General features: G+C 38.9%; 1 protein-coding gene across 2 annotated transcripts in view; it reads left to right on the top strand.

Moving 5' to 3' along the window:
* The window catches only part of zfpm2a (zinc finger protein, FOG family member 2a), a 169,951-nt gene that overhangs the window by 47,211 nt on the left and 107,009 nt on the right, over positions 1-15,731 (top strand). For both annotated transcript variants that reach the window (XM_084726043.1, XM_084726042.1), the window contains exon 3: positions 10,687-10,788. In XM_084726043.1, coding sequence (XP_084582169.1) covers positions 10,687-10,788 — 102 coding nt within the window. The remainder of the gene's footprint in view (positions 1-10,686; positions 10,789-15,731) is intronic.

The following is a 15,731-nucleotide window of genomic DNA, read 5'->3' as shown; positions in this document are numbered from 1 at the left end:
TCCCCACTCTTACTGGCGCACGGATGCCATAAATTTGACTTTTTAATGAAGAACCAATGCTTTGAATGTCTGCCTCTTCCCTCTCCTTTCAAAGGGAAAATTGTTTAGAATTATTTCTTCACACTTCTAAACTGATGTGCCTCGTGGGATTACATTATTGAAGAAAAATAAATCTTTCATGTTCCAGGTAGGCTATGCCCCAGTAATCGTATCAATAATGTTTTCCTTTTGTTCTCCGGGAAAAGTTGAACGGCGCAATTGTTCGGAAATTGCAATTACCAGCAACGCCTCGTTCGCTTTACCCTTTGTCTCCGTCGTAATGTCTCCTTACACAAACTTCAAAGTGGAATGTATGGTCTTGTAATAACCCAGTAGCTATGAAATAGATGGTGCGGTACACACTGGTGGCTACAGCTAGAAAAAAAAAGAAGTACAACTTGTGAAAATCTTCAAAGAAGCTTGTCAGAGCCGTTTGATATTCTTATTGTTTTGGATAAAACCCTGTGAGGAACTGGGCCTCAAATCTCCTCTCCATATTTGTGAATAGAGTCAACACTAAATAGAAATCCCAAATGTCAAACACTGGTAATCTGAAACATGTAAAAAGTAAAATTCTCCAGTAATTCGCAAAAAAAAAAAAAAAAAAAAGTATTTATTTGAATAAAATGACCCCTTGTAAGTGGAAAATAATTCCAGTACTGTAGATAAAGGAATACTATGCAGGATTTTCCTAAAACAATAAAACAATGCACAGACTCATATTAAAATAATCTCTCTGAATCAACATTTTTGTCCCATTGGAAATGTGTGGCGATGTTTGTATCTGCAGAGACTTTACCGTCTGCCTGTATTTTCTTATTTTGTCATTTTTTGTGCATTATTTTGTTTTACCAACCCAAAGTGTCAGTATTTGATGACCTGGGAATGACACTCAACAAGCAGCCACCTTTCTGACATGTTTACAAACAGCAACTGAAAAATCCTGCATATTCTATCTTTAAGTACTATTTTAAGGTACTTTACTCAAGTATTTCCATTTTATGGTACTTTAAAGAGACAGTGCACACCAACATCAAAAATACACGTTATTTATCCTTCTAGATTGTTTTGGTGTCAGTTGCAGAGTTTTGGAGATATTGACTGTAAAGATGTCTGCCTTCTCTCCAACATAATGGGACAAAACGGCACTCGGCTTGTGGCACTCAAAGCACCAGAAACATGCATTTGAAAAATTCAAAACTAGTGTCTCTTTAAAGAAATCATGACCCCGTTACTCAAAATAATTCACAGACTTTGCTGTGAGCAGTTTCATGTTGGAACTACTCTCTTTCTATGAGAGAAAAATGAGTTCTGTCAGATTCTTATGTAGTTTCAATCAGTTCTGTTGCAGTTTAAATTTATTTTTTGGTGCTGTGATCACCACAGGACTAATGCTATCTAATTCTATTGAAGAGTACACAGACATCTCTATGTGCATTATCTCCAAAACTCAGCAACTCACACCAAAACAACAGATGGATAAACAACAGAGGAAAAATAGGTATTTTTGATTTTGTGGTGAACTCTCAATTTAACTCTTTTACATTTCAGAGAGAAATATTGTACTATTCACAGACATTGTTGTGAGCAGTTTCATGTTGGAACTACTTCTGTCAGAAAGATAGTAGTTCCTGTAGATTCTGAAGCAGTTTCAATAGATTATGCTGGAGACAGAAAGTAGTCCCTACATAAAACTGGTGATCGCAAGGTCTGTGGATTATCTAGAGTAACTGGCTCATGATTTCTGGAAAGAGACATTGCTGTTGGGTTTTTCAAATGTATATTTTTGTACATTATAGAAGAAAATTTTGTATAATTTACTGTACTACGGTTACTGGTAACTTTGCAAGTACAAATACTACCAACAAATAGCCCCATCTAAACCAGCTACAATATTAAAATGCTGCTTAGATGTATGGTCTTGTAATAACCCAGTAGCTAGATGGTGCAGTACACACTGGTGGCTGCAGCCAGAGGGAAAAAAAAGAAGTACAACTTGTGAAAATCTTCAAAGAAGCTTGTCAGAGCCGTTTGATATTCTCATTGTTTTGGATAAAACCATGTGAGGAACTGGGCCTCAAATCTCCTCTCCATGTTTGTGAATAAAGTCAACACTAAATAGCAATCCCAAATGTCAAATACTACTTTTTTGGAGACACTGGTAATCTGTTTCTTGTCATACACAAGCCTTACTAGTCAGATTTTTTTGTATTACTTTGCTATCTAAGCTTACAGTAGCTAAGTCTCCCATTGCCTCCTAAGACCCAAGTGATGTACTATCCAAATTTCTTTTCTCCTCGTGGCAAGTTGTGCGCAATCATCAGGTGTAGCCATTTTCCCCATGATCCTTTCCTCAATTAGATCTATTTAAAACTAATGTCGGCATGGCTTAAATTTACCCCACTTATGTGAAACTGCCGTGAATTAAACAGGACGCAATCCTGGCGGCATTAAATGGTTTAAGTGTGTTATTCCTCGACTATAGGAGGAAAAAGAGAGCCCCCTTGATTAACTAAACCCTCTCAAATGTGATGGCGTGCTGTAATTAGCCCTGTGCGGACTTGAACGTGGGTTTTAAAGCAGCCACTCATCCCATGGCCTTTATCTTCTGCTGCTTCCCGGAGAATAAGGTCTCCCGTGTAAGGTTCCTCCACTGAGCAGTGACTCTCTGGTCTTAGCTTAGCCTTGTATCTGTGTAGTCACTCTCTGAAATGGGCTTGTCAGGGGGACCTAAAACCTCCATTAAAAGTTTCAGTCTATAATAGGTATTAAAAAGCTGTAGGAACACAAAGAGGAGTACCAATTTTCATTAACATATGAAGCACTTATTAACTTTGATCAGAGTGCGGTGAAGTAGCAAAGCCGCTTAAAGGCGCAAAGGTCAAGAAGTTGAATGCCACCAAAGACTCAGTCATTTGCCTTACCCTTGCAGAAAAGGGACTCCCCAGATAAGTGCATGGAGCACCTTGACGTCCCATCTTGGTCTGAGGCTTGGGAACCTCGAAAATGGGTGGTGGTTGACTCCATAACCTGTTTAGTTAATGGTGTCAGGGCTCTCGAAGGTTTTTGGCTATTTGCAAGATGCTGGTGGCATCACATACAGACGCCTGCTGGCCTTTGCAACATACATGTGAAATCTCACTGATGCTTAACTGTGAATGTAATGCATTTTTCAGACAAAAGGAGAAGTGACATATCCCAATACATTTTCCTCAAAAGCCCCAGCTGTATTATCTTTTTCAGCCTTGTGGCCCTTAATACAAACTATTATCTGCTTACTACATCAATACGTGTGTATGTCTGTAGGTTGTGACCAGTTCAACAATAAGAGTGACTCTTTTCCTTGGTCAGTTTTAGAGGCTTTCGCTATATTTCCTCCTTTTCTTTCTGTTCGTCAACTCAAGTACTGTATGTCAAGCCATACTATGCAAGATTTTCCTAAAAAAAAAACAAAAAACAAAAAAAACCTATGTATAGACTGATATTAGAACAATCCCTCTCCCTCATCACTTCTGATCCACTAAAAGTGTGTGCTGGTATCTATATTTGCTGAGATGCCTGCATTTTCTTATTTTCTCATTATTTTACTGTGTTTAGGAAGCTTTACTTTAAAAATGTCTGTATTTGACAACATGGTAATGCGGCTCAACGATCAACTTTTTGACATATCTTGCGTATTCTACCTTTACATTTCAGAGGAAAAAATTACACAAATTTACATCACCACAGTTATTAGGCAGGTTAAGTTACTGGTTATTTGGCTGGTTTAGATTTTAGATACAAATACATATGATCAACAAATTATACATGATGTATTTTTATAGATTAAATTACCAGAACGCACATTAAGTATAAAATTAGCTCCATCTAGATCAACTACCAGTAAAATGCTGCTTACATGCCCAAGTATTAATAATAACGATCAATAATATATATATGAATAGAAAAATTTTAAAGGGTACATTCTGCATAATGAGTGCCTTTACATGTTACTTTAATGATACTTTACTGATGATAATACTGTCCTTTTACTGCAGTAAAATTAGAATTGTAACTTATTAATAGCAGAGTATTTTTCACTGTAGTTTTACCCTTTTCACTGACTCACCCATGTGGATGAAAGCGGTAGCATTTCCACCATAACCACAAAATATAACGTCAAAAATAAAATTATCCAAAGAAAAAAAAATCCTTCCTGGGTCTTTTAAGGGAAAATCTAAATAAAATTTAAACTTCTGGTCTGCACGCTGTAAATTCTTAAGTCTGACTCTTTGTAGTACATTTAAGTCAGAGTATTAGCCCCATCTAGACCAACTACAACATCAACATAGTGCTTACATATCCATACATTAATAAAAACAGTCAAAAATATAATATATAAGAATAGAAAGGGTCAAATCTGCAAGTTCTTTTATTTGTTACTTTAACGATTATGATACTGTACCTTTACTACAGTAAAATATCTAATGAAGGACATCTACCTGTAGCAGTGTATTTTTGCTCTGTGATTTTACTAGTTTTCCGTAAATAAAGGATGTGGCACCTCCTTCCATCAGTGCCTCTCATTATTATGTTGCGACCATTTAGGGGGTTCCCGACCCCAGTTTTTGGAACCAATCATCAATAAAATCAATAATAGAGGAAAATAAGCAGGCCTAAACTATCACAGTTACATATGTAACCCTTATGTATCAGTATGACGAGTGCCTTGTCAGTGACACTCAACATAAGGCAACAACATACATGGGTGTGAAATGAAGCTTTTTGGTAGAATAGTAGAACCCCAGAGAGAAGAAGCACAGTTTTAATATACATGGAATTAGAGGGGGTCTGTGTACCCATTGGGAGCTCTGTGAGGAAAAAAAGCCACATATCTAAAAGAAATAACCTTGGCTTTTTCCTGCGATTAAAACAGAATCTTACCTCAAACAACTTCTCCTGTTCGGTCAATTTCACATTTATGGAGCTGTGCTTGTGAAGAGCCCACAGCCGAACACGCTGACTCCACAGCGGAGATTTATACTCTATTGACACACCTGGCTCCATAATTGTGAGAAAGATACCTCTTTTATATACACTGAGTGGCATCTTTTTTTTACTGAAATTGTGAAATTTCACCTTGCTGTTTTACCCCCTCTTTTATTGTTGGCTATCTGTGAAGTTCAGCACAGGGTGTTGCCACAAGCTGTTCCCTTTGTGCGTTCCAAGAGTTGTCTGATGACAAATGGCTTCCTTAGTTAGCTCTGACAGTAAATTTACATGTCATTTCATGTGTCTCATTTCCTCAGTGTGAGACACCTTTTAGTGAAGTCATGTTGCGTGATTTTTACAGCTCAAACTACTTGATTCTGATGTGTTTTGAGTGTTTATGTGTCGGGATACATCAAGCACAGCGAAATGTGAACCTTTAACACTTTTCTGCAGCGTTCTCCTCAAATTACAAACATTATAATGCAGACATAAACATTTTATTGCAGTGCAAGTGACGAGTGAAAGCTCAGGACTGACTTAACATAGCAAATAACAAACCTACCTTGACCCCTCACATAACCTCTCAGTAAGTAAATTGACTTGCAGCAGCTAGAGACATACAGTAACAAACAGAAAGTGGCAGAATTAATTATGCCACTTCTTTGTGTAACACAGAAGTAATCAGAATCTTCCAGCAACACAGGAGGAAGATCTCCTTGGCGCTTTCGCCACAGCTGCCAGTGCCCAGAATGGTAAATGTGGAATTTTAATGCACAGTTGATGCTGGAGAATATGGGGAAATGCTAATTTGTGGTGCGATAAGATGAATCGAGTCATCCCTTTAGCCCCATTTGACTCAGTGGAGGAAATTAATCATTAATGTTTGTTAAGTATGACAATCTAACTGGGCCAGATCTACATGCTCAGAGACTGAGGCAGAGCGAGATAAAGACCCAGGCTGCAGACAGGGAGGAAAACTGCCAGATTCTGTAATGATGGGAATTTATTGGCATTTAAAGAGACAGTGGCAAGGCATTTCACTAATAGCCTCCCTCCATTGGAGTGCTCTGCCTGCCACAAATTGCATGCAATTCAAACCTATTTTTCAGATAGCAGAGAAGTCTTACAGCTATGCTTGACTTTGGTGAAAGAGGTTGCTTCCTGGAATTGACTTTATCTGTTGCAGCATAATCTGCATCAACAACCAAATATGCAATATCAACTGACTACCACTACCACTGCTGTGGGGATAGCGGGCATTCCCCGCTAATATTACATTCTGAGAATCATCACCGAGCTCCAATACTAGCGAGATTGTGATGGGTTTAGAAAAGTGGCAGTGGGTTAAAGTCATTGAGCCTGGAATTCAGTAACATACAGAACTGTGCAATCCCATATGAAGACTTAAAAATACTTATACTCCATTTTGCAGAAATTGCGACCTGTCTCTAGACTCAGTGGTCAGGATTAGAGTGCTCTGAGCTCCTTAAAGTCGCACACGAGAGATTGACATTTTCAAGGGCTTCCTTGGCAGAGACAATGCTAAAAGGGAGAGAAAAAGCCAATATGACTTTGTTGCTACCTTGCTCCAGGAATTGTGTGTAAATCGCCTATAAGCTTATTGACCTGAATGCATAGCACACTGCGTGTGACTGCGATTTGGCGAGAGAGCTGTCCTTTGATAGAGCGGCGATAGGGCTGATTTTAACAGCTCACTGGCTCCTCTTGCATGCCCGCCAACCCTGCGCCCAGCAGGCCGCCTCGCCTCCCCAGCCCTCCCCGTCCCTTCTGTTCTCTTCTGCCTTCTCTCACTCAACCTTAAGTATCTCCATTCGATTGCGCGGGGGAAAGGAAAGCCAGATGTAAATTATGATCCAGGCGATAATGTAGAGGATGATCATTGACAATCTGTCTCCCTTGATAAGACAGCAGAGGGTTTCAATTCAAATGATGAAACAAGGCAGAGTCTCTATTACTTGTGGTGGACCTCTGTGAATGAAGTGGAGCACCTCAATCAATCTTTTTCTGTATCAGAGAGGTCATACGTCCTGTGTCTTTAAAAGCGTAAAAATTGGTCTCTGTATTCATCTGCATTCCAGGTTTTATCAAAGCGTACTGTAAGCAAAGGACTGCTGCTCCAGCACTTCTTCTTCTTCCTCTGCTCTGCTTTTTTTTACTGACATTTGTACAGGAAGCTTCATCAAAGCACCGTGGGCTGTGATATCTCATCGGTGGCTGCTGTATGTAACTGCAACATACATGTATTATACTGAGCTAGATAGTGAATGCAAAGATGGCACCCATTCCGCCCAATGAGAGTTGCTCACTTGGCACATGAGCCGAAAAAGTTCTCCAGGTTTCCTTCCTGGTTTTACGGCCCACGAATTACGTGCAATAGTGTTTCCTCCCTTACCCCCACCGACAAGTTCCTGCTCGGCCCATAGACTTGACAGATTTTAAAAAAACTTTTTTCTGCTCTAGCTAAGTTTTACAAATATAAAACCTTCAGGGATCAATAATTCGTGATATAAAGAAACATAACTGACCTTGTTTGCCGGTTGAGGTATCCTGTCCACCAGTTTTTATAATGGTGGCTTATTTGGGAAGCTTTTTGGGCCTTTTTTGTGATTTTTTCTCTACAATACTGTGTGTGGCCACTGGGAAAAATTGGATGCAAGCCTGAGCGGCAGCTCCAGTACATATTATATGTCTATGCCCTGCAATGTGCCTGTGCAGTCAGGGAGGTAAACAAAACAACATTTATTGATCGATGCAGATATCACTACAAAATGGATTGTAACTTATTAATTTTGAACATATTTTCATGAAATGAAAAGAGCGAAACTGGAATTGAGAAAGTATATGGTTGTATTTTTCTATTTAATAAGGAAAATATGTCAGAATATTTTCTCTCTTGACATATTGCAATATTTCATATTGCATAAGTTTGTTTTGCTTAGATACAGAAAACTACATTGCAAAACTCAAAAGAGCCTAAATAATTTATACTTGATGTTGCCTATTGGTTGGAACCATGTCCCAGTGGAAGTTTTGACTATTCAGAAGTTTGGCATAGAGCTGACTGGATCGCCCCAGTCACTGAATATAAATCCAACAAGTAACCACTGTCATGTTCAATTTCTTACATTTATAACAAACCAAATTTCATGACGATCAGTTCAAAATTAAGCATCTTACTATCAATTTTATATACTGTTCCGGTTTTAAGTCTCCTGTTTATGGTGGTCCTAATTTTATTTTTACATTTCATCCGTTGAGATTGTTCATATTTTTTATATTTTCTCTTGCTTACATATATATTTTTTTTAAAATATTTTGGATGCTTCCTTATATTTTTGCTATCCACTTTGCTGCTGTAACACCACACATTTTTTTGTTGTGGGACTAATAAAGGAATATCTTATTTTATATTGAAATTTTCAGATATATCTATGTCATATAATACAGCAGAGCAGCAGAGTTTCAATTCAAATGATGAAACAAGTCAGTATTTCCATTATGTTACTTGTGCTGGATCTCTGTGTATGAAGTGGAGCGGCTCAATCAATCTTTTTCTTTGTCAAAGAGGTCAAAAGTCCTGTGTCTTTTAAAAGCATAAAAATGTGTCTCCGTATTCATCTGTATTCCAGGTTTTATCAAAGCGCACTGTAAGCAAAGGAGTGCTGCTCCAGCACTTCTTCTTCCTCTGCTCTGGTTTTTTTTTTTTTTTTTTTTTTTTACTAGTGACATTTGTGCAGGAAACTTCATCAAAGCCCTGTGACATTGTTCCCTGTGAGGTTGCCTGGGCGATTGTGTTTAAAATGCATTGCAAACTGTGTTAGATAGAAGGCAGAAAATCCTTAATCACTGCTTAATTAAGGAATCATCTTGTAGCTTCATTTCCCGGGCTGTAATTAAACACTTCCAATACGTTTCGTTACAGGGCTTAACATGTTCGCCTGAGATCAAGGTAGTGCCTTTAATGTTATCTCGCCAGCTTTTTTTAAACTCCGCTCCATTGGAAGGAACTGTTGATATACGCCTTTGTTATCCTCGTCATAATACGAGCCTAGTATGCTAAAGAGGTTCTCCAGGCCCAACAATAAATAGTGGGGGAATTTAGTTGAGTGGGCTCTCTGATAATATACTGGGAGAGGAGAGTGGGAGCATGGGGGGAGAAATCTCTGGCCCAAGCAGACACTTGCATAAGCAAAACTGGGTCATAATGACCTCATGTACTGTAAGTAGGACATTTCTTGCAGACTTCCCTTCAGTATCACTTTTTTTCTTCGTATGCATCTCCTCTGTTAGCGGCAGGCAGAAAGCTGACATCCTTTTGGCGATGTTTGCTACCTTCTTTGAAGTGAGCCATGTCCAAAAAAAAGCTAAACAAGCATGGTGTGTGTGCTTGATCTGGAGATTAACCTAACTGAGGATGGACGGCGCTGGAGTGAAGTAGTGTGTGTCCCGTGGCAGTTGTCACTGGAAGTGTGATAACTAACACTCCGAAATGCTTTTTGGGAGCTGTGGGGGGAGAAATCAGATACAGATGTGGTAAACAACCGTAAGACAGCAACATGTATGTATGTCCTGTCATACTTGCTGATAGATTTTTATTGCGTGCTCTGTAAGCCACATCTTAACGATATATTGTCTTTGTCATCCTAATATATTCACATTTAAATCTACACATCCATCCCTTTTTTTGCCTTGTTGAGTGTATGAAGTGTAGTAATCCATTGTAGTAATCCAGGCCTGTCCTTGACCGTTCACTATTGGGCTTCTAACATCAAAGGGATGGAAACGATAGGGTGACAAAAGTGAGAGAAATGTTCCTCCACAAACTATCAACCACCACTACATGCCCCGAGCAGGTTTGCTCTCACTTGCCCGAGTTTGGAGAGACACAGTGCAACCACAGTGTCAGCCACATTGGATTTATTCAGAGCGCTGCACCAGGGGCACCTACTAAGCACTGATTTATGTGCCTATAAACTTTGAGTACAAACTGTGCTTACTGTAGACATGCAAAAATAGATTTTATTTTTTTTCTTTACTGTAAGTGCATCTAAGAGAGCTCAACAAGAGCTGTTACCGCTGCGTGCTCAGAGGCGGAGTCTGTTTAACAAGGTCTTTAAGCACTTACACCTTGGAGAGAGATACCCAAATATCCCTTAGCATGGTCTGTGTGAGCCCCGAGACTGTAAATCAGCCCTACATCCTATAACACACATTCTAGCTCGCTCCACAATAGATCAAACGGTAATAAATAGCCACCTCTCTCCCACACATTGCTTTCCTTCCTGTTCCATGGGGCTTCCTCCAGTTCCTGCAAGCACTCATGGGAACTCCTTTTACATAAAAGTATGCAGCTGGACCTGGTGAGCTCACAGCAAATACAGCACATGTACAGAACTATATATACACAAAAACACACAGCGACAACGGCTCAGATTGTAACGCAGTCAAATATTACAGGTAAGAGTTATAAAACAACCGATTTGTTTCTGGGATAATATCCAGAGTCCGAAGAATCTGCCCTTTGGAAGGGCAGCGCAGTCTATAATGCAGTGATTAATTAAATTAGGTGTCTGTCTGAGCAATAAATTCAGATTGAGCGCTGCTCACTTTATGTCTTGTGTGCTTTATAGGACTTAATCTTTGTCTGCCTTGCAGGAGAGGAAGATGGCAACCGAGAAGCAGGAGAGTCGGAGATGGACGGGCAGGGCGAGAAGACCAGGCATACTGCCGTGGGGCCGGACGAATGGGACGGTCCAAGTAAGAAAAGTCTTATATATATGGATAAAAAACTGTAGATACCTCATTGGTCACTTTCCCTGCTATGCATCTGCACTGTCGCCATACAGGGGAGGTAAACAATACAACGAGTATTGAGAGATGCACATTTCATCACTCACTACTGTTACTTGCTTAATTCTAAACCGATTTTCATGACATGCAAAGGGGGAAACTGGAATTTTTCCATTTAATAAGGAAAACAGGTGTGTGAATAACAACTTGTGGGGTTTTAGTTTTTGTTTATTTATTGGATGTAGCAGTCTGACACAGAGAATTAAAGCCTTGCACACATCTCCCATGTGAAATCTATATTTTTGGGGAAACTCACAAAAACTAAATAATTTACACTTGATGTTACCTATTTCTAAGTTGGAGCCTGCACGTCTCAGTGGAGGTTGTGGCTATTCAGAAGGTTTACATTTTGGCATAGAGCTGATTAGATCGCCCCCAGTAACTGAATTTAATTCCAACAAGTAACCAGCGTTATGTTCAATTTTCCAAACCAAACTTCTTGAAGATCAATTCAGAATTGAGTGACTCACAGTTGATTTTGTGGTTAAATCTGCATCTCTTAATACACATTGCATCATTTAGTAGCAGATCTTGACCTCGCCAATGTGGCGGACAGGCGGACGCATGTCAAATTGCAAACACAGTCTCTGCACTTCAGTAGAGCTCAACAGTGAGGTTCCAGAAGGAAAATTCCCATTCATTTTATGTATATGTGATTTTAATAATTAGTCATAAGGTTGTACACTTACAACAAGGAATGAGATCATGGAACAATGGTATATTCTGCTGTAGAAGCCACAAGTCTGTTTTAAGAAAAACATGTTTTAAGTACTATGCTACCCACAATCCTAAAGTATAACAGCAATGCCTCTGATTGATGGAGCTTGCTGTTACCATGGAAATGTTTACCACACCCTTGAATAGATAGTTCTGCCAGCAGGCTGGCTAGCTATGTAGCTAACATCAGCTAACATGAGTCACACTAATAATGTTGTTATGCCGCTGTGAATATAATTTATATACATACACACAACATAAAGTACAGCATGTCACAACAATGTTTTTAACAGTATAAACACTATAATGATGACAAAAGTTAAATTTAGGAAGAAGCACGATCATTCGCAGTGGTTTATGGGATCGGTAGTTACTTTTAGAATAATTATGCCCTTGCATTTTTATCAATTTTCCAATCTTTTATTTTGCTCTGAATCAAATGTTTTATGGTCATGATTCATCTTCAGGTTAGTTGACTTGGTTCCAGACTTAAAAGTCTTCCTATAGGGATTTTCTGGAACATAGATGGAGGGAAAGAATAGGAAATTCACTTCTGGAACCAGAGCTGTAGAAAAAGTGGGCGGTCACTGTTGAGCTCTATGTCTATATTCATATCACTCTCTTAGATAGCCTCTTAGTGCCATCTGGCAAAGTTATTGGAACTAAACTGCAATGCTTATTGCTTAGTTTGAGGTAAGGTTGGCATTGAACAGAAAAGGAGCAACAGTATTTATAGACACTTCTTGTTCAAAGAAACAGAGCATGTCTATAGCAACTGTAGATGGACAAATGAGTCACAAGTCTGCATGCTATATAACAGGCTACTTTAACTGAATATACACCCACCATTCAGTTAACAGTGCATTAAATTACCAACAATTGCTTGCATAAAGAAGCAGGTTTATCAGTCCCTTTTTAACACAATGCAGATGTGGCTTTTTTGAAGAGTTTACAACACATTTTTTAATCTTGTTTTCTCCTTTTACTAAAAGTAACTTCATCAAAGTGATGGATAATACATTGAACAAGATAGTTTCACAGCAATTACGGCTCAGCAATAGCCTGCACCCACACTGCTGAACACACAAAATATGATTCCTTTTAATGCATAAAATGACCTCAAGAATTTATTGCAGGTACATGCGTTTGTAAAAAAAAAAAAAAAGAAAAAAGAAAAAAGAGAGAGATAGAAAGAAAAAAGAGGAGAGAGAGGGAGAAAAAAGTGGATTTGGGCAAGTTGTGCTTGCTAGCTCGAAGCCCCCCGGGGTGTGTATTTTATACTGACAGTGAATCAGTGTTATCGCACCTATCAGATAATGCATTTATCATTAAATTTCACATTTGCATTTAAATCTGGGGAAGGAAATGAGCATTGCTGGCTAAAGATAAGAACGCTGGGACGACAGTAATAAACCATCACTGTGATCAGTCAGGAGACAGGGCTGAGGGGGTCAGCTCAGAACTATGGGGGCCATGACAAAAAGAAGGCATCACATGCGGAAAAAGGCCCTTTTGGGCGAGAAAATGCTGAGCTTAAAAATACCGCTTTGAAAAGGAGGGATGGATGTAGCATGACTAGATGTATGACTGACTGTAATTATCCTTCCCCCTTCTACTTAGCCATCAGAATGAGAATTAGAGGCTCAGAAACACACTGCTGGACAGGCGAGCAGAGTGAGAGGAGGAGGGAGACTTGAGTTTTATGGGAGTAAAGTGTCTCTTGCATACAGTGAGGACGGCTGAACTGCAGAGGAGGTGATGTGAGACATGATGCCCATTTCATGTTTTACTAAACCACAGCCTGAGTGGTTGCGAGTTATCAAGTGACATCCAGTTGAAGACTTCAGCACTGTGTCCTAATCGCTGCTCTATTACAAACTGAAAAATGGCACTTAGCACATGGCTGCATCCAACTTATAGAGACATGCTTTATGCAGTAGGGGAGACCAGGGATGGTAGTAACACTTTTGCTTGAGCATCAGTAATGTGTTGTAGTAGTGGCTGTTCCTGCTTTGATATATTGTAATCATATTTGTCCACCACAGATAAAATTTATGCAGATGCTATTTGTACCCAGGTTGAAATAGCCAAATTGGCTATTTGCACCCCAGTGTATATAGCCTAACATGGCAGAGACAAGCACCCAGATGTCCACTGCCAACAATATTATTTGTAACCAGGGTTCAAATAGCTGGCTATTTACACCTGCATGAGAAAAAGTGAGTAATTCAATTGCCGGAACCTACCCAAACTGTAATAATAATAATAATAAAAACAAACTGTAAACACCTGTACCACTGACATGTAATGTCAGTCAAATTGTAGTCCAATAGACACTGTAAAAATCAATGGGACATCTATGTCACAATCACAGATTATGTAAGTTAACATCAGAAACAAACACATTGTAACAACCTACCCCACCACTGGGTTGACTTGTAACACTAACTGGGATTAGATGTAACAGTGGAAGGTAATTTGCTGAATTACACTCGATACTATACAATTTCTGAAAAAAAAAACTTAAGTGAAGAAGAAAAAACAGATAAAGTGAACAATTTAAAGCTACTACAAGGGACTTTAATATTTTGTAGCTGTTGGAGGCACCGTGGACGAAAACCATAATGTTTCTACCATTATAACCACAAAATACATAAAATGATCTAAATAAAAAATTCCTGTTTCTTTTTAACTGGCAACATGCTTGTGACTGTAACTTTGTCTGGGGAAATGTAAACATGGCCCTGTTTCATCTGATTTAATTGAGAATCATTAACAATAACTTTATACTAATAGCCAGATTCTTGCAGATAGTCTTGCTCTTGTTTGCTTATGTACTGTAGGTCATATAGAGACATCAGAATTAAATTGAGACTTTTTCATAACCAGTTCACAACTCCTTGTAGTAGCTTTAAAGTGACAAAAAATCCACTTTGTATGTATGGACAGTCACTGTCACAGTTGTGGCAAATGTAGATGGCTGTCCCTGAGGTGTGAGCTGTGTGGGTCCATAACTGACAATGTACACACTTGATACACACTTCTTTTTGCCTTGAGTTTGCAAAGTGTTCCATCCACACAATGCAGAAATTCAACTATCCCTTCCCTAAGCAGCCATGACATAGCTAACTGCTTATGCATGTGGCCTTCATGGTAGCATAAATGCAAAGCAGCAAATTAAACTAAAGAAATTGCAACTTCTTGTGATGCAAGTTAAACCCTTGCTTGTAAGTTTTAATGAACATATAAATTATCTTGATAAAAAATGTACTGAATTTTCTTGAAAATCAGTTTTATTGGTCGTAAAGTCTACAATGTTGCTCACAGACACATGCCACATTTCCTGTGAGCTCAAAAAGGAAATTGTAAGATTGGAAAGTATACCATATTAATGACAGTGCAGCAGCTCTTTTCTAATTGGTCAAACTGACAGGGTTACAACTAAACCAGTGTTACAACACTCCCCAGTCTCCCCTATATGTATACAAACAAGCCAGGTTTATCAAAGAAAAACATTTTGCAATCAACATGTTAGCACCAACGTAACTTTCCCTACATCACTATGATATACCAACCAATTAGTGAGTGACTAACGCTGAGGCAGTCATGCCCCTCTGTTTTCTCAATGGGCAGTACAGAGTGGGCAGAAATTAATCTTGGCGCATAATAATGCCATTCACTCTCCCATCATGGCTGCCATGAAAGGTCATTTCCCTTTTTAATTTTTCCCATTGTGCTGGAAAAGTCAGATGGGCATGTTATAATTTGAATAAAGAGGGGAATCAGACAATCAGATAGGCACATTTGAAATGACATGACTTCCTGTTCAAAGCGATTAAAAGCAAATTTATTTAGTTTGAGACTGTCTACCCTTTAATCTCTTTGTAAATGTTCAGATAGTTCAGCATTCAAAAGTTCTTTGTTATTCTTTGGCTTAAGTTTAAGCAGGTGTGATTATGATCACCAACAGATAATTTTTAATCACTGCGCGTGTGCATCTGAATAGGATGTGTAATGGCCGTTACATAAAAAGAGAGTGAAGCCTTTTAATGAGGTGGGCTAACTCGGAACATGCCCACCTGCTTTGGTGATTCTATTGAAGCACCTCCATACCGTTTTCCCTTTTGCTGAGT

The sequence above is a fragment of the Lutjanus erythropterus genome, chromosome 9 (genome assembly GCF_056507025.1).
Source record: "Lutjanus erythropterus isolate fLutEry1 chromosome 9, fLutEry1.hap2, whole genome shotgun sequence".
NCBI lineage: Eukaryota > Metazoa > Chordata > Actinopteri > Lutjaniformes > Lutjanidae > Lutjanus > Lutjanus erythropterus.
The sequence above is the reverse complement of the archived record's forward strand: the minus strand, read 5'-3'. Positions and strand labels throughout refer to the sequence as shown.